The sequence below is a fragment of the Hippocampus bargibanti genome, linkage group LG07, assembly GCF_051943395.1.
Source record: "Hippocampus bargibanti isolate YZ-2025 linkage group LG07, ASM5194339v1, whole genome shotgun sequence".
Classification (NCBI taxonomy): Eukaryota; Metazoa; Chordata; class Actinopteri; order Syngnathiformes; family Syngnathidae; genus Hippocampus; species Hippocampus bargibanti.
The window spans coordinates 5,573,915-5,600,231 of NC_142740.1; the positions used below are offsets into that span (position 1 = coordinate 5,573,915).

Below are 26,317 nucleotides of genomic sequence, written 5' to 3' on the forward strand. Positions count from 1 at the left end.
CAACCGGGGGTCAACAGGACGATCCAACTCATCGCCCAACGGTTCTGGTGGCCGGGGTTCAAGAGGGACATCACCCTCTTCGTGCAGGACTCCTCCAGCCTCTACCGGTGCCGTCCAGACCCTGGTCCCAAATCTCCGTCGACTTCGTGACAGGCCTCCCCCCCCTCCCGTGGCAAGACGGTCGTCCTCACCGTAGTGGACCGATTCTCCAAGTCGGCCCACTTCGTCCCGTTAACCAGGTTGCCGTCCGCCAGTGAGACGGCTCAACTCCTGGTTAACTACGTCGTCCGTCTCCACGGGATTCCGACGGACATCGTGTCGGACCGGGGACCGCAGTTCGTGTCCAAGGTATGGAAACGTTTCTGTCGGTCCCTTGGGGCGTCGGCGAGCCTGTCGTCGGGATACCATCCCCAGATCAACGGACAGACGGAGAGGAAGAACCAGGACCTGGAGGCGGCCCTCCGGTGCGTGTGCCTCCACAACCCGGCGTCGTGGGCCCTACACCTACCCTGGGTGGAGTACGCCCACAACTCCCTGGTCTCCGCAGCCACAGGTCGGTCCCCATTCATGTCCGCCTGTGGCTATCAGCCGCCCTTGTTTCCCACCCAGGAGGGCCAAGTGGAGGTCCCGTCTATTGAACATCACCTCAGACGGGCCCACCGAGTCTGGAAGGAGACCAGGAATGCCCTGACACGCACCGCATCCCGGAACCAGCGGATGGCGGACCGTCATCGGCGACAGGCACCCAGCTACCAGGTCGGGCAGGAAGTGTGGCTGTCCACGAGGGACCTTCGGCTGGCAGGGTTTGCAGCCAAGCTGGGCTCACGCTTCACGGGTCCCTTCCCCATCGAGGCCATCCTCAGCCCGGTCTCTGTGAGGCTCCGGCTGCCACCCACCATGAGGATCCACCCCGTATTCCACGTTTCCCTCCTCAAGCCAGTAGAAACCAGCTCCTTAGCCCCCACGCCAACCCCCCCCCCGGATGTTGGCCGACGGACCGGTCTACACCGTGCGGGAGATACTGGACTCCAGGCGCATGGGCAGAGGAGTGCAGTACCTGGTCGTCTGGGAGGGCTATGGACCGGAGGAACGTCAGTGGGTCCCACGTGCCTGGATCCTCGACCCGTCTCTCATCCGGGTGTTCCATGCGGCTCACCCTTCCAAACCTGGTGGGCCGCCAAGAGGCGTCCGTTGAGGGGGGGGGGGGTACTGTCACATCTCGTCGCCGAACCGGGGCACGCCCCGCCCCTCCTGTCACCTCCTCCGCTGCTCCCAGGAGACGGCCCCTCCCATCATCACTCACCTGGGTTCCCACAGCTGTTTGTCATTCCCTTGATTGTGCCTTCTGACTATATTTGCCGATCGCACTACACCGTCTCCGTCGGAGTATTCTGAAAGCCACCCTTGCTACTTCCGTGCCGTCAGGTCTGCCGTCATCGATCTCTCTCACTCACCTCATCCTGCTGTCATTTTTTCATGCGTGTCTCAGTAAAGACTTTTGTTGACGAGTATCTGTCTCGCCGTGTATTTTGGATCCAACCTCCCCGCTTTCCTTTCGTCACTCGAGCCCTGCCCTCAAGCCTCAAGTAACGTGACACTATTAGCTATATACGTCTGTGTAAGCTCTCAGTCATACAGGAGTGGTCCATCGATGAAAAGATTTCTTCAGCCGTCATCTGTACTACTAACAACTAAATCCTTCATTAAACCGGTTTGTGTGTGTCACATCTCGTCGCCGTTCTGGGCGCGCCCCGCCCCTCCTGTCACCTCCGCTGCTCCCTGGAGACGGCCCCTCCCATCATCACTCACCTGGATTCCCACAGCTGTTTGTCATTCCTTTGATTGTGCCTTCTGACTATATTTGCCAATCGCACACTACCGTCTCCGTTGGAATATTCTGGAAGTTACCCACGCCATTACCTTGCCGTCAGGTCTGTCATTATTTTGTCTTCACTCGCCATCCCGTTTGTTATTTTTTTATCACATGTCTCAGTAAAGACTCTTGCTCCTCAACACCTTTCTCGCCGTGTATTTCGGATCCTACCTTCTCACCTTCCCCCCCATCACTCGAGTCCTGCCTTTAGCCTCGAGCGACGTGATAGGTGGGGTGAGGTTCAATTTGGATCGGTCATTCAATAGCCTGCTTAGGCAACATAGGATTAGCAATACTGATGAGGTAATAACGGTCGAAGTGGGGCAAACAGGCCAGTCGTCAGAACGATAGGAACTATCGGTGGAGCAGCTGCAGGGGGTAGTCTTCTGCTCCCACCAACAGCAGGGACCTATCATAGCACAGTCCGGCACCGCCATGTCTGGACAGTAGGGATATATATAGGCCCTAAACTACCAGTAAGACTTTAGTTTGCTGACAAAGTTTCTTGGATAAGAAGAGAAACGTCCGACACCTTCAAAGAAGTACATATGACGGCTGAAGAAACCTTTTCATCGATTAGCTATATAGCTATCTAGGTGACTAGCTGTCTAGCTAGCTATCTATTAGCTATATATTAGCTGGCCAGTTAGCTTTCTATCTCTTAACTTCTGGGTTGAGTTGAACGCTGGTGCATGTGGCTGCCACTGCTCACCCACAGAAAAACTTATCATATGACTGTAAAGTGACCTTGAGAGTTTTGATAGGCGCTTATAAATGAAATGGATTGTTATTATTATTATTATTATATTTTTCTACTTGACCATCTTAAGCGACTTTAATTTGTCCCACTCTCCCTGAACACAGCACGAGCAGGACGGCGTGGTCACGTGGCTGTGAGATGCCGACCCTCAAAAACGCGGTGACGCGTTCGCGTTCCATCACCGCGACGTCCAGCTTCGTTGCGACCTACCGCGGTCGCTCGCCGTGAAAGGGACGCGGCGCTTGTTTGGCTTTTCCCGCATATACGCAACCGGGATGAGACTTGTTGGCTTCCATTGTTAGCGGGACCGTTGCTGCACACCCCCGCTCCCCCATTTCTTACGTCTCTCCCCCTGCGTGCGGCTGCCGGGCGGGGGGGCGGGGGGAACCTTCACGTCGCTCATTCCGCGAATTGCGTCTCCCTTCTTCGTTTCGGTGGGAGCAACTCGGACAAGAGCGGGAAACAAGGGGGCGAGCATCCCACAGGCTCGCTACGGGTGGCGACGGTTTTTTTGCCCGGAGACCACAAGAGGGGAGGCGTCCGGCAGGGGAGGATTTTTGGGTCCTGAGGAGGGGGGGGGGCTTGAAAACCTCCGCGGGGATGACCGCGAGCGACGAGCCGCCGCGACGTTGCGGCTAGCGGACGAAAGAACGCCTATTTCCACCCCCCTCCCTCGTCCCCACGCGATGTGGTCGAGTCCAAAATCGCTGCCAGGACGATTGCAACAGAAGCGGCGGCGACCCGACGAACGATAGGTACGTCGTCCGTCCGGGTCCCCTCCACCTCCCCGTCCTTTATTTTAATTAATAATTTATTAATCATAATAATTTAATAATAATAATCATAATGTTTATTTAAGGCGCTTAAAATGAAATGCATTATTATTATTATTTCATTCCCCCCCCTTCCCGCGGCCGTCCCCACCCACTTTCTCTTCCCTCTGGCTGTCACGCTCATTCATGGCTGCCTGCCTGTTGGCTTGCTTGCTTGCTCATCTGTTTAAAAATCATATTTGCACTTGAGATGAATCTGCTCTTCTATGATTTAGAATGTTAGCTTTAGCGCTTTATTGTTCTTGTGTTTATTGTTCCGTTGTTGTTTGTGACTGGAAAGTGTCCTTGAGAGTTTTCAAAAAGGCGCTTATTAATGAGAATCAGATTCAGAAAGTTTTTTAATAGTTCCACAATGGGGAAATTTGCAATCTACAGCAGCAACATTGAAAAGGGATGGTGTGTGTGTGTGTGTGTGGGGGGGGGGGGGGTCAAAAGATAAAACAAAGTACAGTGAGACCTCAACTTACGAACTTAATTGGTTCCCAGACAGAGTGTGTAAGGTGAAAAGTGTGTATCTCGAAAAAAAAAATGTCCATAGGAAACCATTAAAATGGGAATAATCCGTTCCCGGGTTTCCATAAAATATACTTTTCAACTAAATAAGCTTTAAAACTACACACAACTTATCCCACGCATAATAAATGTGCTATGGTATTGTAATTAAAGAAATACACTGCATTGTATCATAAAGTCACTTTATTTCCATTTGTGATGGTCATTGATGACTTGACGGAATGGCGTTGGAGGTCGAAGGTCAGAGGGACTTGCTGTTTGGAAAGAGAGGGGCATTACATGAGGACTGTAATTAAAGAAATAAACTGTGCTGTAAAATAAAGTTTTATTTACCTTTTTGATGGTCATTGATGGCTTATGGAAGGAGAGTCACCTTCGCCGGATAGCTGCTTTTCGTTAATCCAAATTAACATAAATTTTTCAACTTCTTCGATTGCCCGAGACCGTCGCTTTAAGAGCACGGTAACACCTTTTGCAACAGACGCACCTTTGATAGCTTCTTTGTTGCGAAGGATGGTAGCGATGGTGGACTTAGCATATTATTATTGGATTGGATTGGATTGGATATTGGATTGGATTGGATATGCCTTTATTAGTCTCACAGTGGAGAAATTTACATTTCACAGCAGCAAAGTGATGAAAGGAATGAAAGTAGAAAAACGAAATACATGAGCTGCTGGAAAGGCAGCCACTCTCGCGGCGCCGTCTTGAAGTCAAAAGAACAAAAAAAAACTAAATAACAATAAGGCAGCCACTCTCGAATTATTATTGTTGTTATTATTATTATTATTATTATTAGTAGTAGTAGTAGTAGTAGTAGTAGTATTGTTATTGTCATTGTTATTGTTATTGTTATTGTTATTATTATTATTATTGTTGTTGTTATTGTTATTATTGTTGTTATTATTATTATTATTATTAACTATTTTTTCATGAACAACCTTTTTATAATAATAGTATTATTATTATTATTATTATTATTATTATTATTATTATTATTATTATTATTATTGTTATTATTGCCCACGTAGGCGGTCCAGCTGTCAACTCGTTTGCCGTTTTTTTGTTGTGCGTCCTGACAGACAGAGAACGTTGACTGTTTGCAAATTGCGAAGCGGACAGGTGTTGAAAGCAGGTGAGCGCAGCGGCCATCTTTGTCTCGGTGCGTAACGCACCAGACAAAAACGCGCAATTGTTTGAATTCAAGCCGACTGGGAAGCGACTAGGAAGTGTATTCTCTTTTCATTTGCAAATGATCAAGTTAAAAACAAAAACAAATAAAAACAAGGCTTGCCCGTTGCCAAAAGGGAAGGAAGGCCAGGGAGTTTCTGATGCTCTCCAAGGCATTTGGCAACCAATTGGCGAATGGCTGCCAACAGCCCAGTTAGACGATAAAAATTCATTACAAACCGACTTGAATGGATTCGACACACCAAAAAAAACCCACACACAGCAGTCATTTTTTCACAATGCCAAAAAAAATCTGTGGGCTGATTACCGAGCCGTTTATAATCTTCTTCTTTCTTCTTTTCCTTTCGGCTTTTCCCCTCAGGGGTCGCCACAGCGAATCAATGTCCTCCATCTCTTTTGGTTGGACTTTGATGAAGTCATACACAACATCCCGAGAAGTGAGAGGGTTGTTGGTGGAATTGATGGAGACTTCAATGGACATGTTGGCGCAGGAAACAAAGATGATGAGGAGGTGATTGGCAGGTTTGGACTCCAAATGAGGAACGCTGAAGGACAGATGGTGGTTGACTTTGCTAAGAGAATGCAAATGGCTATTGTGAATACTTTCTTTCAGAAGAGACGGGAACATAGGGTGACCTATAAGAGTGGAGTTAGAAGTACACAGGGAGACTACATTTTGTGTCAACGGCGCCATCTAAAGGAAATCAGTGACTGCAAAGTAGTGGTTGGTGAGAGTGTAGCCAGACAGCATAGGTTGGTGGTGTGTAGGATGACGCTGGCAGTGAGGAAGATGAAGAAACGAAAGACTGAAGTGAGGACAAAATGGTGGAAGTTGAAAAAGGAAGAGTGTTGCATGACATTTAGGAAGGAGGTAAGACAAGCACTGGGTGGGCAAGAGGTCCTTCCAGATGACTGGCAAACTACAGCGAACATAATCAGAGACATGGGTCGGAAAGTACTTGGTGTATCGAGTGGAAGAAAGGCAGATAAGGATACTTGGTGGTGGAATGGGGAGGTGCAGGAGTGTATACAGAGAAAGAGGTTAGCAAAGAAGAAGTGGGACACTGAGAGGACGGACGAGAGTAGACAGCAGTACAAGGAGATGCAGCGCACGGTTAAAGTGAAGGTGGCAAAGGCCAAACAAGAGGCCTATGATGACTTGTATGCTCGGCTGGACAGCAAGGAAGATGAGACTGATCTTTACAGGCTGGCGAGACAGAGAGACAAAGATGGTAAGGACCTGCAGCAGGTTCGGGTGATTAAGGATAGAGATGGCAATGTATTAACAGGTGCCAGTAGTGTGATGGCAATATGGAGAGAGTACTTTGAAGAATTGCTGAATGAGGAAAATGAGAAGGAATAAAGAGTAGAAGACGTGACTGTTGTGGACCAAGACGTAGCAAGCATTAGCAAGGATGAAGTGAGGAGGGCACTGAAGACCATGGATGAAGGGGGAAAGGCACTCGGGCCTGATGATTTACCAATCGAGGTATGGAAGTGTCTTGGAGAGGTGGTGGTGGTGTTCCTGACCGGGTTATTCAACAAGATCTTAGATGGTGAACAGATGCCTGAAGAATGGAGACGAAGTGTACTCGTGCCCATTTTTAAGAACAAAGGAGATGTGCAGAGTTGTACTAATTACAGAGGAATAAAGTTGATGAGCCATACAATGAAACTCTGGGAAAGAGTAGTTGAAGCTCGACTAAGAGCAGAAGTGAACATTTGTGAGCAGCAGTATGGCTTCATGCCAAAAAAAAAAGAGTACGACAGATGCAGTGTTTGCTTTAAGAATGCTGATAGAGAAGTGTCAGAAGGAATTGCATTGTGTCTTTGTAGATCTGGAGAAAGCGTATGACAGGGTGCCCAGAGAAGAGCTGTGGCATTGCATGAGGAAGTCTGGAGTGACGGAAAAGTATGTCAGAGCGGTGCAAGACATGTATCATGACTGTAAGACAGTTGTGAGGTGTTCTGTCGGTATGACTGAGGAATTCAAGGTGGAGGTGGGACTCCACCAGGGGTCAGCTCTGAGCCCCTTCTTGTTTGCTATGGTGATGGACAGGCTGACAGACGATGTTAGACAAGAATCTCCTTGGACCATGATGTTTGCAGACGACATGGTGATCTGTAGCGAGAACAGGGAACAAAGAGGTGGCGGAGAAACTAGAGATGTGGAGATATGCCCTGGAAAGGAGAGGAATGAAGATCAGTTGCAGCAAGACGGAATATATGTGTGTGAATGAGAGGGATCCAAGTGCAAGAGTGATGCTACAAGGGGAAGAGCTAAAGAAGGTGGAGGATTTTAAGTACTTGGGGTCAACTGTCCGAGCAATGGAGAGTGTGGAAAAGAGGTGAAGAAGCGTGTTCAGGCAGGCTGGAGCGGCTGGAGAAAAATGTCAGGTGTGATGTGTGATAGAAGGGTTTCAGCTAGGATGAAAGGAAAAGTGTATAAAACCGTGGTCAGACCAGCCATGATGTTTGGACTGGAGACAGTGCCGCTGAAGAAAAGACAGGAAGCAGAGCTGGAGGGAGCAGAGCTGAAGATGTTGAGGTTTTAGGTTTTAAGTTCGTATTAGAGGCTTTGGAGAGAAAGTCAGAGAGGCCAGACTGAGATGGTTTGGTCATGTCCAGAGGAGAGAGAGCGACTATATCGGGAGAAGGATGCTGAGCCTTGAACTGCCAGGCAGGAGACCGAGAGGAAGACCGAAGAGGAGGTTTATGGATGTGGTCAAAGAGGACATGAAGGTAGCTGGTGTGAGAGAAGAGGATGCACAAAACCGGGATAGATGGAGGACATTGATTCGCTGTGGCGCCGAAAGGAAAAGGAGAGAAGATTATTTGTATCGTGATTTAACAACGTGAAGCTGGAACAAAGCGCTAACATGGGGAAAAAAGGAAATGCTTCCCCCTTGTGGAAGGGAAAAAAAACATGGCCAGAGGTCTGGTCAGCGCTTTATCGACACCCAAGCATGAAAAACAACAAAACCTGAATAAATTCATTGTCATTGCCATAAATTCTATGTCATTTTTTCAATTTCCGAATGAATTTGTGAACGGCAGTTAATGAGTAAAAAAAAATATTAATATATATATATATATAAAATCCGCGTCTCACCCACCATGGGTGGTGTCTGTCCCCCATTTTAGCTCGGGTCCTCTACCAGAGGCCAGGAAGCTTGAGGGTTCTGCGCAGTATCCTTGCTGTTCCCAGCACTGCGCTTTTCTGGACCGAGATATCCGATGTTGTTCCCGGGATCTGTTGCAACCACTCGTCGAGTTTGGGGGTCACAGCCCCGAGTGCTCCGACCACCACAGGCACGACTGTCACCTTTACCCTCCAGGCTCTCTCCAGCTCCTCTCTGAGCCCTTGGTATTTCTCGATTTTCTCATGTTCCTTCTTTCTGATGTTTCCATCACTCGGGACCGCTACATCCACGACAACGGCTTTCTTTTCCCCTTTATCTATGAGCACGATATCTGGTTGGTTGGCCATTACCATCTTGTCGGTCTGTATCTGGAAGTCCCACAGGATCTTTGCTCGGTCATTCTCCACCACCTTGGGAGGTGTTTCCCATTTTGACCTTGGGGTTTCCAGTCCATACTCCGCACAGATGTTTCGGTAGACTATGCCAGCCACCTGGTTATGGCGCTCCATGTAGGCTTTCCCTGCCAGCATCTTACACCCTGCAGTTTTGTGTTGGATTGTCTCAGGTGCCTCTTTGCACAACCTACACCGTGGGTCTTGTCTGGTGTGGTATATACCTGCCTCTATGGCTCTGGTGTTCAGGGCCTGCTCTTGGGCAGCCAGGATGAGTGCCTCTGTGCTGTCCTTTAGGCCAGCCCTCTCTAGCCACTGATAGGACTTCTTGAGATCAGCCACTTCTGCTATGGTTCGGTGGTACATCCCGTGTAGGGGCTTTTCCTCCCATGATTGTCCCTCTTCCAGCACCTCATCCTCTGTTCCCCATTGTCTGAGACATTCTCTGAGTACATCAGCCGTTGGAGCCTTCTCTTTGATATATTCATGGAGCTTGGATGTTTCATCCTGGACAGTGGCTCTCACGCTCACTAGTCCCCGACCTCCTTCCTTACGGCTTGTGTACAGTCTCAGGGTGCTGGACTTGGGATGGAACCCTCCGTGCATGGTGAGGAGTTTTCGTGTCTTAACATCCGTGGTCTGAATCTCTTCCTTTGGCCACCGTATTATTCCTGCAGGGTATCTGATCACTGGCAGGGCATAGCTGTTTATTGCCCGGGTCTTGTTCTTGCCATTGAGCTGGCTTCCGAGGACTTGCCTCACTCGCTGGAGGTATTTGGTCGTAGCCGCTTTCCTTGTTGCTAGTTCGAGGTTGCCATTGGCCTGTGGTATACCGAGGTACTTGTAGCTGTTTTCAATGTCTGCTATTGTTCCTTCGGGGAGTGAGACCCCTTCAATGTGGACTACCTTGCCCCTCTTAGTCACCATCCGACTACATTTCTCCAGCCCGAATGACATCCCGATGTCACTGCTGTAGATCCTGGTTGTGTGGATCAGGGAGTCTATGTCCCTTTCGCTTCGCCAATGTATTGATCCATGTGTCCACTGATCTTAGCCGCAATGATGCCTGACATGAGCTTCCATGTTGTGGAGAGACAGGTTATTGGCCGATAGTTGGAAGGAACTGCACCCTTTGAGGAATCCTTCATGATCAGGATTGTTCGCCCTTCGGTTAGCCATCCTGGGTGAGTCCCATCCATCAGCAACTGGTTCATTTGTGCTGCTAGGCGCTCGTGGAGAGCTGTGAGTTTCTTTAGCCAGTAAGTGTGGACCATATCCGGGCCTGGTGCCGTCCAGTTTTTCATACATGAGACTCTTCCTTGTATATCTGCCGCTGTGATGGTAACTGGGTTCTGTTCAGGGAGGTTGCTGTGCTCCTCTTTTAGAGTCACCAGCCATTGTGCACTGCTATGCGCGACCTCCTTCTCCCATATGCCTTTCCAGTATCTTTCAGTTTCCAGCCTTGGAGGGTCTGCTCTGCTGTTAGAACCCTGCCACTGAGCGTACACTTTCGCAGGTTGTGTTGCGAACAGCCTGTTTATTCTTCTGGCCTCATTCTCTTTCGTGTACCTCTTTAGGCGACTGGACAAGACCTGGAGCCTTTGTTTGGCAGTTTCGAGTATGGTTATCTGCATGTACCTCTTGGGTATTGGCCTTTTATTCACACCTCTCTGGATCTTCGTCAATTGACTCACATCTTTCCGAGCCGCCTTGATCTTGGCCTCCAACCGTCTTTTCCATGGTGGGTAATGAATCTCGTGGCTCTCATGGTTGCTCTTTTAGCCGAGCATTTCTAGGATCACTGATGCTGAGGTGTATATCAGCTCATTGGTTTCCGTGATCGTTCCGGTCGGGATCGTTCTCAGTGCTGCATTCACAGTTTCCATGAGACTTTCAGGTGGTACAGTAAAGTCTCGTTATATCGATATCGGATATATCGATAGTCCCGGTTATATCGATACTATTTCTATGCACGCACGGAGAAAATTACATGCAAACAGGGTCAGATATATCGATAGTCCCGGTTATATCGATATTTTTTCGGACTCCCTTGAATATCGATATAACGAGACTTTACTGTACTTCACATAGCCGTTGTAATCGGTTTCTTAGTTGCCCAGTTTTCATTCTTGCCATGATCTTATCTCTCAGGTCAGTTGCTGCCTCGCTCAGCATTTCATTCATTGGGGCTGGCTTCCCAATCTCATCATTCATTGGGGCTTGCCTCCCAATCTCTGGTTGAACCTCTTCCTCTGATGTGGCAGCCTGGGGCCCTTCACCTCAGAATTTGTGTTGTACCTCATCAATCTCAAGTTGTGATAGCAATTGCCGTGTCGTGCGGCGATACAGCAAGCAGGTGGAAAGTGGATAAAAGTTCACTCAGCCAGATACAGGAAGGGTATTGTGAGTTTTCTTTATTTGAAGTTGATATCAGTTTTCGGCAGGCCCCAGGTAACACTGCTCTCCAGGTTGTCCTTTGTCCCTCTTCTTCCTCCTCGAAGTGACTGGCTCAGTCTAGTTTTAAAGGTGCTTCACCTGAGCTTCGGGCCAATCAGATCCCAGCGGCAATTGGCCATTCCCAGGTGGTTGCAATCACCTTCTCAATCAGTCTCAATCAATTAGTGGTCGCCCAACTCTGTTTTGGATGGGGAGAAATGCGCACCTTTCTCCCATCCAAAATCCAGAACACACAAAATTATTTAACATTTCTTTTGGCATCATGACATGCCGTTTGTGGATATTGGAACACTGAGCTACTAGTTGTTTCGTGGTCAACCGTGACTGTGGGTTTCGAAGTAACCATTCAGCCCCCATTCTCCGCATGTAACCCCTCTGACTAGGGTTGCTTGAGTAGTAGCATTCCAACAGAGCCATGTTATCGCATCTCGTCCATCTCCGCTTTGTTCCAGTAGCCCATTTTTCATCAGGGTGCTCTGGTTCCCCAGCACCTGACGCAGACCTTGTTTGGCCGGGCGACGTCTGAGCCGGCATGTCATTTCATTTATTGTCTCTCATCATTTTTATGAGGTAGGCATTAGCATGAAGGCTCTTGCCCAAGGACCCACACTGGATGATGTTTTTGTGCTCATTTTCTCTGCCACAAGTGGGATTTGAACCCTCATCTCCCATATGCCAAACTGATGCCTTATCAACTGAGGTATCCAGCCGCTCTATTTATATATATATATATATATATATATATATATATATATAACATATTTTTGAAGCTCCCGAAAATGGCAGGTTACTAAAGGCTCTTGCAATGTCGGATGTTATCGTCTCCTTTGCAAAAGCGGGCGCCGAGCACTTCGCTTTTCCAAGTATTGATCGGGAAACGGTGCCAGCGGCATCAATTGTCTGCACTCCGCCCTGACGTAAGGCCAACTGCACAGTCCGTCACCTTCTACAAATTATCCAGGAGACTTGCACCCCTCGTTTTTTTTTCTTTTTCTTGGCATGATAACGGCCATGGCGAGCCATGCATTTGACAACGAGGCCTTTGGTAGTCGTGCTACGTCTGATTCAATCCAATCCTTAAAGGACAACCGACACCATTTTTTGTTTCCTAACTCACATCAGAAAAATCTTTTGTCGCATCTAAAATAGCCAAAACACACAGGCTGATATTCTTAGTCAAATGCAAAACACCAATAAAAACGACTTAAACTGCCCCAAAACTGCCACAAAATGAGGTTGATTCAGAAAGTCCCACCCCCTTGTTCGTGATGTCACGCCAGCATACTCCTTCACAAACTGCCTTGCTCCAGAATCAAAACAATGGCTTCAGATTCGGAGAAGATGCTTCCTTGTTACTCATCCTTGTTCTTCCTTGTTGCTCGGAGCCATTCGACTGCCATCGCTGGACACCAAAGGGGCCATTGTGCTTTTTGCGCCTGTAATGGGCAGCATCTTCACAGGCCCGCTTTGTTTAGCGGAAAGGTCAGTGTCGTTGGACGGTCTGCGGCTGGATGGACGCATGGCTTGAGGAACCCGCAATAAGAAGAAAGGAGCGTCAGCGCAGAGCGCCGATGCGTATGTGGAATTGTTGCGGCTTGGAATTGAAGCAGATTTATGTGGAACAGGAGATGTGAGACAATCTCTTTTCGTCAATGGATGCTACAGCTGCGTGTTTGCTTTCAACATTTAGCTTGTAGTTGACATGCACATTCCACCATGATGTCCCTGATCCACTGGTGGAAAGACGCTTTGATCCTCTCCTCTTTCATCTAGAACTGCTTCATGTCATCACAAAGAGGGTACAGCAAGTCCTGAAGAATGAATGTCTCTCTGTGTCTTTGTTTTGTCATATTGTCTCTATGCTGTCATATTATTTGTTATTGAGTTTTTTTTTTGTTCTTTTGACTTCAAGACGGCGCCGCGAGAGTGGCTGCCTTTCCAGCAGCTCATGTATTTCATTTTTCTACTTTCATTCCTTTCATCACTTTGCTGCTGTGAAATGTAAATTTCTCCACTGTGAGACTAATAAAGGCATATCCAATCCAATCCAATCCAATCCAATCCAGTTATGAATAGGATTCAAATAGTTCTGAAGAGGAAAGCAGAAATGTTTGCACTCGATTAAAAAAGTCCTTCCGTATCGGAGTTTTCGAGTTGATGACGGTGCCCTAAGTGACATCATGGAGGGAACGCCCCTGACCGAGAAAGCAACGCACAGTGCATTTTGGGTACTTTTTTTCATCTGAAAACACCGTGGTGATAGCAAAATTAGAAGGAAAACTACATCAATAACGCAATGGTGAATCGTTGTATGTTGCAGCCAATTGCGGTAACACGCATAAAGGTGTAAGTTGACACAAATTCCCAACGGACAAATCAGCCCATTTCCAACGAACCTTTTGCGCCATGTTGTGCATTTTCTGGGTAGGTAACATTTGACTTACGACCGGCTCGACTTACGACCACACATACTTACGACCTCCAGACCCTATTTTTAACATTTTAAGAGGCTCCCCCTCTTACGAGTCATTTAGCCTCCGAGTCTCTATTCAACATTTTGAATGGATTTTGACTTACGACCATTTTGACTTACAACCGTTTGGTTGGAACGGAAGTCGGTCGCAAGTCGGATGTTATCTGTATTTGAATCTTCTCCGAAACTGAACTCTCTGAAGCCATTGTTTTGATTCTGGAGCAAGGCAGTTTGTGAAGGAGTATCCTGGCATGATGTCACGAACAAGGGGGCGGGACTTTCTGAATCTGCCCAGTTCCGAGCTCATTTTGTGGCAGTTTTGGGATACTTTATGTCATTTTTATTTAGTGTTTTGCATTTGACAAAAAATATCAGACTGCGTGTTTTGGCTATTTTAGATGCTATCGAACATTTTTCTGATGTCAGTTAGGCAACAAAAAATGCTGTCGGTTGTCATTTAAGGTTTGAATTGATTCAGACATAGCACTACTGAAGGCCTAGCTATGAAATGCGCAGCTAACCACTGTGGTTACGCCTGCCTTTCCTGTCGCTGTCCGTGTTTGTGCGTGTGGCGGCTAGTCATGTTTATACATGATCGTACTTCTCCGCGGAGGAAGCCGATGCACCATTTTTTTTGCCGTTCCGTCTTGTATTTTCTTGACCTTTGTCATTTTTTATGCACAGAACACTCACAGGAATTTTGTAAAAGTGTGATTGGCTTTCCGCTCGTGAGCAACGATAGCATCTTAGACGTCTCTCCGGTCGCTATCGGTGCATCTGTTGTGTGGGTTTTCTAGCGTCGATGATATATTAGCGCCCGCGCTCGCAGCCTGGGCGGTGATCTGATTTGGACACATCGATAAGCTTTCAGGTGACCGCCGGGAAAAGATGGCCATGGCCGCCGGTCGCCATTCGCTTTAACGCCGTTGCCTTGCCGGATCTAGAAAACATCAATGCGATTTCCGCTGTAAATGTCGCGACCCGACGGGAGGCGGCGGGGGAGGGGCTGAGCGCTATGGCCTGCGTTACGTCCTCGGTCCAGATGGTTTTGATATCTTTTCAGTGTCATTTTGTGTCATTCAGTGTCATAGTGCCACTTAGCAGTTTTTTTTGACGACGATACTGGTGCAGCGTGTTCTACCGGAAACAAATTCCTTGTGTGTTCTACATACTAGTAAACTACTAATACTAATAAAGGCATATCCAATCCAATCCAATCCAATACTTGGCAATAAAGATGATTCTGATTCTGATTTTACAAATTTGTTCATGTGCTTTTTTCGAGTTCTTTTTTCTGATTTGCAAGAATCCAAACAAGGGTGTGGAAAATCCGACTGGACCCTCCGCACCCTGCCCACCACCTTTTTCAGAAACTCCCCTCAGGCAGGCGCTACTTGCACCAAATCCGGCAGACATTTACCCGTTGGTCGCCAACCAGATCATGACACAAATAGAACTGTATAGTGCCTCAACCCGGAAGTTAATAGGTAGAAAGCTAACTAGCCAGCTAGTAGATAGCTAATAGATATCCAACAGATAGCTAGCCAGCTAGCCACCTAGATAGCTGTATAGCTAGCTAGCTAGATAGTTAGTTAGCTAATACACCGAATGTTACTATTAAATACACAGATACAAAGCTAGCTAGCCAGCGAGTAGATAACCAATAGATAGCTATCTAGATAGCTAGCCACTTAGATACCTACATAGCTAATAGATAGCTAGTGTCAGCGACGGGAAAATCGAATCGGGAAATCGGGAGAAGGAGGAAGGAACGCTCGCTCCTTCCTCCCGCCCTATTTTGATTTTGTCCACGTAGATCGGCCCTCCCGGTAACGGGCGTTCGAGGGAAGGGTGGGAAGGAAGTCCCCGCGGGCGAGCGGGAGCGCGAGAGGGAGAATAGTGCGAGTGAAACGAGGTTCTCCGCCACTCTGCCCTACTCGGCCGCCCCGACTGCAAGTTCCTCCTTTCCGACTTCCCTTTTTTACGCGAGCCGATCGCTGAGAGAAATTCGTCCAGGTTCTCACTGCCCCGAGCTAAATTATAAATATAGCTACTTTTGCGTAGTCTAAAGAGTTCGATGGTTCTCTTTATTTGCAAGTAGGTTCGTTGTCAGATCTCCCCAGGCAGATGATGCGCAGAGCTTGATCGTAGCGTGGAGTCGAGCAAGTCGTGCCGTGATGTCCGTCCAACGCCCGGTGTGAGCCGGGCGCCTGAGCGGGTCTTTGCAAGTCTCTTTGAGTCTGTGAGTCCGAGATGAATCTGAGATGATTCTGCCCCGTGGACCGCCCAATCTCTCTGTCCCGCGACAGCTCCTTTTATACCATTTTCAAGCGTGTGCTATGCGTCAGGGTGAGACGCACATCAAGGAGATCAAGGAATTGAAAGACATGAAAGGGTTGAAAGGCGCACTTCAAAATCATACACACGTGTGACGCCACAAGTCCACCCGGTCTTCCTCCGTTCCTTCTTCTCCTCCGACGAGTAACCGCGAAAGAAGCGGACTCCGGGCTTCCCAAGGCCAACGGCTTGCATTCTTTTTTCAGAATCGGAGATTCAGGAAACGTACACTGCGCTTTTAAGGCAGCTTCCTCTCATATTTTTTACGCTGGTGCAATTGGTATAAGACCTGGATAAAGTTTAATCATCGTTGTTATGATCATTCGGGTTTGTTTTTGGGGGTTTTTCTACCTACGAGCCGGAATAATAAAGCTTCGAACCTTTACTTTGTCGACGGATTAACAAAAAGAGGAAACCGCCGCGACGGACGGCACCTCTCGCCGTTTCACACTTGTATTCATTTTTAGGAGGTTGTAACGGATAGGATCACTTGATATCTTTTCAGAGGCGACAATGACTCGCACTTATGTAATGAACGGGTTTATTTCCTTTCTTGCACGATGCGGAAACGGTATTTCACAACTGCGATCCCGGAATTTTCCCCTTTAATGCAGATTACATTTTTTATTGTCGATTCTCCCAAGATAAAAAGGATACATGAATAAAACAAAAATTAATAAAAATTGAATAAAATAAAATAAGTAAATAATACAAATTATAATAAAATCATCTTTTCTATGCGGTTATGCTTTTGTCTATCATCGGGTGACTTTTTACAGATTTCTCCCGAGTCAACTTGTCTAATTCTTTAATGGTTAATTTTTATCGATTGGTGGAACTTGATTTCTTACCACTCCGGAACGAACTCGAGCCCGCTCTTGTGAGGCAATCTCTTGTAATTCCATCAATCAAAAATTTTCAAAGTAAATCCAATTCAAAATTCAAAAATCCACAATTTCGGCTAAACTAAAATTACACTTTTTTTCTAAGAAGCCCTCGAAAAAGAAAATGGACCAAGAAGAGCCTCTGAGCCTGTGCCGTTGGACACATCTCGCCCACGAGCTCTCGAATCCCCAGAATCTCTATAGTTCCTGGCCATTTCCCCGGAGATTCAGGTCTGTGTTGATGCCGTCGGGCCGGTCCATGCCCGACGGATTTCAGAGCCTGAATACATCCGCGGTCCCATCTCACTCGGGCCCCTCTAAGTCTAAGGGAGAAGGGTTGCCGTCCTCCTGGTCACGGAGCCCGAAGGCTCGCTGAAAGCACCCGTTCTCTTTCTCCCGTTTTCTCCCCTGCTTCTCCCTCGATTTTGCAATTGTTCCTTTTTTATACCATTCGTCACATGATTGATGGGCGGTCTTCTCCGGAGGGAAGGGTCATGCTTGCTCAGTCCTCCTCTGGCTTGAACTGGTTTGATCCAGCTGGACCTCGCGTCTCATGTGAGGCTGACTCATATCCTGTATGCGATTTTGGCCTTCCGATGATAGACAATTTCTCTTTTAAGCGTTTTGCAGCTGGTTATAATATACAGTAAAGTCTCGTTATATCGATATCGGTTATATCGATAGTATTGCTTATTACGATACTATTTCTACGAACGCAAGGAGAAAATTTACATGCCGCAGGATCGGATATATCGATAGTCCGGTTATATCGATATTTTTTCCGACTCCCGAGAATATCGATATAACGAGACCTTACTGTATATGCATTTGCGTATTGCTAGCGTTTCACTACCGTTTAAATTCTTTCTTTTGTTACACATCATATGACATCTCTGGGAGGTTTGCGATGATCACAACGCAATATTCTTCACTCAAAGCGGTTACAAAGCATTGCATAAGCATTTGATTAATAACTCTGTTCCTCTATTTGTTGTCTCGCAACGACTGGTTAAATAAAGAGGAAGAATGTATGAAGAAAAGGAACACTTTTTTTTATAAAATCACTTCTTTTACACTTGGTCAATTTCTTGTGAGTTGTCAAATTCTATAATCATCTTTGAATGGCTTTTTATAAGGCTTTGGAATGCTCATTTTAGTACAGTGAGACCTCAACTTACAAACATCTTATCTTACAATCTTTTCGTCTTACAAACGTCAAATTTATGAAAATTAAACCTTATAATAAGCACTATTTTCGTAATACACAGCCACCACGGCTGGCGGAGTGATCTTCGGCGGAAGCACACGACCGAACAGCACCAGAGGTTAAGTTACCAACAGTCCTTGTGGAAGGTGACTCTTCCATAAGCCATCAACGACCACCAAAAAGGTAAATAAAACGTTATTTTACAGCACAGTTTATTTCTTTAATTACAGTCCTCATGTAATGCCCCTCTCTTTCCAAACAGCAATTCCCTTTGACCTTCGACCTCCAACGCCATTCCATCAAGCCATAAATGACCATCACAAATGTAAACACAGTGACTTTATGATACAATGCAGTGTATTTCTTTCATTACAATACAATACCAAATTTATTATACATAGAATAAGGTATGTTGTGTGTAGTTTTAAGGCTTATTTAGTTGAAAAGTATATTTTATGGAAACCCGGGAACGGATTATTCCCATTTTAATGGTTTCCTATGGGAATTTTTTTTTTGAGATACACACTTTTCGCCTTACACACTCTGTCTGGGAACCAATTAAGTTCGTAAGTTGAGGTCTCACTGTAGTTGCATTTTTACCATATTATGACTGGTTTATACTGATATGGCCTGAGGCTGAGCTAGGATCCGTCTGTCCCCATCTAGTGGTCGAATTGGGAATTTGCAGCAGGACTTAAACCATCCAATTTCATTTCCCTAATTTTTGGGCCTCTTCTCCTGCCTGACAAGGCGCGTTACCTTGACACTAGCTCAGGGGTCGGCGACCTTTACGACTCAAAGAGCCATTTGGACCCATTTCCCACAGAAAAGAAAACACTGGGAGCCACAAAATCCTTTTGACATTTAAAATGAAGACAACACTACTGCACTGCATCATCATCGTTTTTTTTACCTTTATATATGCATAAACAAACTATAGTGTGTTGCATTTGAATCAATGAACTGTTACAGAGAAGAGAAATTACATTTCTGCGCGCAGCAAAAACATTTTAAACTCCGAAAAAAAGTCGTTGGGTTGAAGATTACTTTCAAATATAATACTCAATGTGTATTTGAAAAAAAATATTTGCAAAATGGCAAATACAATATTTATCACCTGGTTAATGTGATTTCTGCTCCTGCACCTCAGCGCACATCCTCTGCACATCAGGGCTGTATGACGTTACCTTCATCTTCACACAGGACTGTAAGCTGTCGTCTGTCAGGCGTGAGCGATGTCTGTTTTTAATGAGAGGGGCATGTCCCTGATTTTCTGCACAATTTCACTCTTGTTTTTAAAGTCTGTGAATAGATGTTCTGACATCTTAATGAATGATTCTTTTATATATTCTCCGTCTGTGAACGGCTTCCCGTGCCTGACTATTTCCTGAGCGGCCACAAAACGAGCATATGTAGCTGAATTTGTAGATTTCATCCACTTCGTAAAATGATTTTTGCTCTGATCAGCCTTCCGCATCAGTTCCGAAACGGCTCTTTTTCTCTCATCTCCATCCGGATATTTTTGAGCAAAAGCTGCGTGTTTGTTCTGGAAATGTCTTGCGACATTTGACTTTTTGTTGTTTGCTAACTTCTCATGACATATTAAGCATACCGGTAAACCCGTCTCGAACGAATCTGCCCACCTATCATTAAACGTTCTGTTTTCTTCAGACACTTTTCTTTTTTTAGATTTATCCATAGTTGGCCTACCTGGGGATCGAAAAATTCAAGAAATCGTGCGCAATTTGGCGGTTGTGACCGGATATACGTCCACTGTCGATGACGTATATTATGAGCGACAAAAAAAAAACTTAATACGTTTTATTTTGTATTTTTTATAATCACCATAATCTTCAAATTTAAAATTACATTTTAAAAGTCAAAGTCAGCTTTATTGTCAAATATGCTAATATGTATGACATACAGCACAGATGAAAACGAACGAACTAAAATAATATACATTAAATTAAATACTCATTATTTATTTTCTAAAGACGCAGGGAGCCTCAGCAGGGGAGTGAAAGAGCCACATGCGGCTCCGGAGCCGCGGGTTGCCGATGTCTGCACTAGCTACTTAGCTAATACACTCAATGTCACAAATTAAATCTGATCTCATTTTCCGTAGCGCTTATTCCTCATTAGGGTCGCGGGGGTTGCTGGAGCCTATCTCAGCTGTCTTCGGGCACAAGGCGGGGGACACCCTGAATTGGTTGCCAGCCAATCGCAGGGCACACAAAGACATACAACAGTCACTCTCACACTCACACCTAGGGACAATTTGGAGTGGTCAATCTGCCTGCCATGCATGTTTTTGGAGTGTGGGAGGAAACCGGAGGACCCGGAGAAAACCCACGCGGGTCCGGGGAGAACATGCAAACTCCACACAGGGAGGCCGGACCGGGATGCGAACCGGCGACCTCTGCACTGTGAAGCCGGTGGGCTAACCACTCGACTACCGGGCCGCCCACAAATTAAATGAATAAATAAATAATAATAATAATAATAATAATTTGGTGCGCATCGATTGGTAGTGCCAGCCTCAGGGGAGTCGTTGTAAAAGGTGGTGGGCAGGGTGCAGAGGATCCCGAGAGCAGAATTGGACAATTTTACAGGCAACTTGACGCCGGTGAAAAGTATAATAATAATAATCCATTTCATTTCTAAGCGCCTTTCAAAACTCTCAAGGTCACTTTACAGTCACAGGATCAGTTTTTCTGTGGGTGAGCAGCGGCAGCCACATGCGCCAGCGTTCACTCAACATGAAATAACTCAAATAGATCAAGTTAGCTAGTTAGCTGATAGACAACTAATAGCTAGCTAGCTAACTAGTTAGTTAGACAGCTAATAGATAGCAAATGGATAGCTAGCTAGGTAGCCAGCAACGGTGACCCAGTTCAACCGGGAATAACTCAAATAGATCAAGTTAGCTAGCTAGCTAGTTAGACAGCTAATAGATAGCAAATAGATAGCTGGCTAGGTAGCCAGCAACGGTGACCTCGTTCAACCGGGAATAACTCAAACGGTTTGTCATTTCAGATTTCAGACGAGAAGAATTGAAGACGCACGCAACATGACCTTTGACCCTCCAGTTCCAAAGAGAAATCCGCAAGGGAACTTTTAGCCTGCTCGACGCTACCCCGAGCGGACGCGGCGCTTGATGACTTTTGGGCCACCACATGTTTGAGGCCACCCTGCGTCAGTGTCGCCGCCCGTTGTGGCCCACACGTGGCCCGCCCGCACTATGCACTTGCGCCGGCGCCACCGCTGCCCGCTCAAGATGACGTGGAGCGCTAAGCGCTCGCTATTCCGCAGCCAGGTAGCGGGCCTCCTGTCGCTAGCGCTGCTCTTCACCCTTTTTTCCTTTCTGGGCCGGCAGGACTGGCTACCGGGCCGCGGCGGGCCGCGCGAAATCCCGCTAGCCTACACGGCGCGGGGTTTGCGGGCTCCCAGGGGGGACGCTAACCGCAGTAGCTCCCTGCGGGGCCTTTTGCGGGAGGCGGCGCCCAAGTCCTCGCTGGACCTCAACTCCCGGTTGGTTGCGGAGGCGCCGGGCGGCGGAGCCAATAAGACTTTGCAGAAGGAGATGGACGTGGGGGCCGGCGAGCTAACCGGCGAGCCCTACCGCTACATCCTGAACCAGCCGTCCAAGTGCAGCCAAGCTCCGCCCTTCCTGGTCCTGCTCATCGCCGCCGAACCGGGCCAGGCCGACGCCCGCCGCGCCATCCGCCAGACGTGGGCCAACGACAGCGTGGCGCCGGGTCTGGGTTTGGTTCGCCTCTTCGTGCTGGGTCTCTCCGACGGTTCCGACGTTCTCCTCCAGAACGCCATCATGGAGGAAAGTCGCCAGTACCGGGACATCATCCAGCAGGACTACCTGGACACCTACTACAACCTGACGCTGAAGACCTTGATGGCCATGAACTGGGTGGCCACGTACTGCCCGGACGCCTCCTACGTGATGAAGACGGACAGCGACATGTTTGTCAACACGGAGTACCTGATCCAGAAGCTCTTGAAACCGGAGTTGCCGCCCAGGCGCCACTACTTTACGGGCTACCTGATGAGAGGCTACGCGCCCAACCGCAACAAGGACAGCAAGTGGTACATGCCCCCAGACCTCTACCCGAGTGAGCGCTACCCGACTTTCTGCTCGGGGACGGGGTACGTCTTCTCGGGGGACATGGCCCGACTTATCTACCAGGCTTCGCTGGGGATCCGGAGACTCCACCTGGAGGACGTTTACGTGGGGATCTGCCTAGCTAAGCTAAGGATCGAACCCACGCCGCCCCCCAATGAATTCCTTTTTAACCACTGGCGGGTTTCGTACTCCAGCTGCAAGTACAGCCACCTCATCACCTCGCACCAGTTCCACCCCAACGAACTGCTAAAGTACTGGAACCACCTGCAGAGCAACAAGCGCAACGCCTGCGTCAACGCCGCGAAGGAGAAGAACGGCAGGTACCGCCAGCGCAGGTTCCACGCCGAGCGGCCTCCCTGATCTGAAGTCGCCGGTTTTCATTTGGAGAGGGACGCAGAGTCTCGGACTTCCCTGTCCCCGATGGTGCTGGCTGAACCGGGACAGTATTTCCACACGGAGGCATCCCAACAAGAAAAACTAGCTTGAAATAACACTGACGACAGCAACGCATTCTCAAGAAACGAGCTATTACACTACCTATTTGCTATCTATTATTACTGACTAGCTAGTTAGCAATCTAGCTAGCTATCTATTAGCTACATGGCTAGCTAGCTAATTGAGTCAAGAAATATATTAGCAATCTAACTAGCTATTGGCTGTTGGCTATCTGTTAGCTGGCTAGCTATCCTTTTTCTACCTAGCTAGCTATCTATTTGCTATCTAACTAGCTAGCTAGCTATATAGCTAGCTAACTTTCTATCTGAGTTATGCCACTGCTCACTCACAGAAAAACTTCATCCCGTGACTGTAAACGAAAGTGACCTTGAGAGGTTTGAAAGGCGCTTAGAAATGAAATGGATTATTATTATTATTATTATTGTTATTATTATTATTATTATTATTATTATTACTATTATTTATTATTATTATTATTATTATTATTATTATTATTATTATTATTATTAGCGGTCTGGCTGGCTAGCTATCTATTAGCTGTCTAGCTAGCTAGCTATTAATAATAATAATACATTTCATTTATAAGTGCCTTTCAAAACTGTCAAGGTCACTCTACGGTCACAGGATCAGTTTTTCTGTGGGTGAGCAGCGGCAGCCACAAGCGCCAGTGTTCGCTCAACCCGGAAGTAACTCAAATAGATAGAAAGCTAGCTAGCTAGCCAATCGATAGCTAACAGATACCTAGCTAATAGCCAGCCAGCAAGATACCTAATTGATAGCTAACTAGCTACCTAGCAAGCCAGATAGCTAATAGATAGCAAATAGCTAGCAAATGATATTTTCTCCACCGTTGAATTAATAATAATGGTACATTTAATTTACAAGCGCAAATTAGTCGATCGTTATCACCCAACACCTCCATAGAGGCATCAAGACCTGAACGGGGTTATAGCTAGCGAGATATTTAATAGCTAGGTAGATACCTAATAGATAGCTAGCAAGAAATTTAATAGATAGCTAGCTAGATAGATAGTTAATCGATAGCTAGCTAGCCAGATAGATAGCTAATAGACAGCAAATAGATAGCAAGCTAGGTAGCCACCTAGATAGCCAGCTCGCCAAATAGCTAATTGATAGCCAGCTAGGTATCCAGCTAGCCAGATAGATAGCTAATAGACAGCAAATAGATAGCAAGCTAGGTAGCCGGCTAGATAGCCAGATAGCTGATAGTTAGCTAGCTATATAGCCAACTAGCCAGATAGATAGCTAATAGATGGCAAGCTAGGTATCCAGCTAGATAGCCAGATAGCTAATAGATATCTAGCTTGATAGCGAGCTAGCCAGATAGATAGATAATAGACAGCAAATAGATAGCAAGCTAGGTAGCCACCTAGATAGCCAGCTTACCAGATAGCTAATTGATAGCTAGCTGGATAGCCAGATAGATAGCTAATAGATAGCAAGCTAGGTAGCCAGCTAGATAGCCAGCTAGCCATATATCTGGCTAATAGACAACTAATAGATCAACTCCTCGAAACTGTCTAGTTGGCCCGATACTATCTAGCTACCTATCTATTAGCTAGCTAGCTAGCTTTCTATCTATTTGAGTGAACGCTGGCAGGTGTGGCTGCCACTGCTCACCCACAGAAAAACTTATCTTGTGACTGTAAATTGATCTTGAGTTTTGAAAGGCGCTTATAAATGAAATGTATTATTATTATTATGATTATTATTATTAATATCATTATTATAAAAATTTGCGTTGATGTGTTTACACAGACAAAGGGAAATGTAATGGCTATTTTTTGTTGAACGTTTGAATATGAATGAAAACCAACTTTTTTGAGTGTTTCCGTCACTTTACGTTCCAGTTCCGAGTCCCAAAAGCTTTATCCGCCATATCCTGTATTTTATCAAAAAATAAATAAATAAACGTCAAAGCACACAACTAAAGATGTTTGCGTTAGCATCTCTGCTTTTTGATAGATCGCAGTGATGGACAACTGGCGAAACCCCCCACCACCCAACCCCGCAGCGCAGAGGTGAGTTGAGAATCTCCTATAACCTTTGCATACAAACAAGTTTTTCGCAAACAAGATAATCCACACGGCGCCACGGTGGCTGCTGGACTAGTTTTTGTCACCCCCTTTCTTTGAGTGCAGACGTGGTTTGTTATCAAGTGGAATACTTTTGTTTATTATGGGACCGAAAAAGACCCCAACAGAGGCTAGTGTTAAACCGAAGAGGACACACAAGAAAATTACAGTTGAGCAGAAGAAGGAGCTCATCAGAAAACACCAACAAGGTGTGCGGTTGTCTGGCTTAGCGTCCCAGTACCAGTGTGCTAAGTCGACCATTGCTACGTGTGGCTAAGGGTGTTTCTGTGTTGTCTAAGCAACGGTCTCAGGCAATAGAAGAGTTTGAAAAACGTAGCAGGGGACAGTGTGAGTGAGGGCATTATCGCCGAGAAAGCACAGCAACTTCACTAGGATATATTCAAGAGGCAACCTGGAAGGAACATTGACAACGACCATCACAAAGGTCAATAAAATGACTTTTTACACAGTACCGTTTATTTCTTGAATTACATTACAATAGCACATTTTTTAATACGTAAAATAAGGTATATTTTGTGTAGTTTGAAGGCTTATTTAGAAGAAAATGATGCTTTATGGGGACCTGGGAACGGATTATTTCCATTTTAATGGTTTCTTAAGGGAAATAAATGTTTGGAAGACAAACTTTTCACCTTGCACACATTTTCTAGGAACCAATTGGGTTCGTGAGCTGAGGTATCACTGTACAGTTTATTTCTTTCATTACAATCCAATAGCACATTCATTATACATAAAATAAGGTCTATTTTGTGTAGTTCGAAGGCTTAATTAGTAGAAAATGATGTTTTACGGGCACCTGGGAACGGATTATTCTCTTTTTAATGGTTTCTTATGGGAAATAAATATTTGGAAGATGAACTTTTTGGCTTACACACACTTTCCGGGAACCAACTAAGTTCGTAAGCCGAGGTATCACTGTACAACTGAACTCCTTCACTGCCAGACGATATGCAAAAATGTGTCTACTCCAGTTTCAGGGTTTTTGATGATACAGTTCAGTTTATTTCTTGAATTATAATCCAATAGCACATTTATAATACATAAAATAAGGGCTATTTTGTGTAGTTTTAAGGCTTATTTCGTAGAAAATGATGTTTTATGGGACCCGGGAACGGATTATTCTCAATTCTAATGGATTCTTATGCGAAATACATGTTTGGAAGACAAACTTTTCACCTTCCACGCACTTTCTGGGAACCAATTAAATTGGGGATCTTAGCTATCACTGTCATTTCATTCCTTGATCACGTTGCGTGAGCTTTATTTGAACGCTTCGGAAAAAGTCCAAGCCAGATAAAACATCTTATCAAGTCTTTGAAGAGTAACATCAAAGGCTTTCTTCTTTTATTCCAGCCATCAGAATATTGGCCAACTTTGAGGGGCGCGTGTAAATGAAATTTATTATTATTATTATTATTATTATTATTATTATTATTATTATTATTATTATTATTATTATTATAAAGAATTAGAAAGGAAAGAAAGAAGTAGAAACATTTTTAGCTATCTAGGTGGCTAGCTAGATATCTATCTATTTGCAATC

At 46.1% G+C, this 26,317-nt stretch overlaps 1 protein-coding gene across 6 annotated transcripts; it reads left to right on the plus strand.

The window, feature by feature from the left end:
- Positions 1-737: 737 nt before the first annotated feature.
- b3galt2 (beta-1,3-galactosyltransferase 2) lies at positions 738-25,239 on the plus strand. 6 transcript variants are annotated; one of them, XM_089000495.1, is made up of 4 exons: positions 1,888-1,931; positions 18,125-18,246; positions 18,326-18,388; positions 21,100-25,239. In XM_089000495.1, exon 4 carries the CDS (start codon positions 21,305-21,307, stop codon positions 22,559-22,561), a length of 1,257 nt encoding a protein of 418 aa, XP_088856621.1. In that variant the 5' UTR covers positions 1,888-1,931; positions 18,125-18,246; positions 18,326-18,388; positions 21,100-21,304; the 3' UTR covers positions 22,562-25,239. The 6 variants fall into 6 exon arrangements, with proteins under 6 accessions (XP_088856622.1, XP_088856621.1, XP_088856618.1 ...); XM_089000492.1 differs by lacking the exon at positions 1,888-1,931 and adding an exon at positions 2,765-3,388; XM_089000494.1 differs by lacking the exons at positions 1,888-1,931; positions 18,125-18,246; positions 18,326-18,388 and adding exons at positions 2,765-3,388; positions 5,062-5,114.
- The last annotated feature ends 1,078 nt before the right edge of the window (positions 25,240-26,317 follow it).

Excerpts from the sequence above, each read along its gene's own strand:
- b3galt2 (XM_089000496.1), top strand. The coding sequence starts at position 21,305 with ATGCACTTGCGCCGGCGCCACCGCTGCCCGCTCAAGATGACGTGGAGC.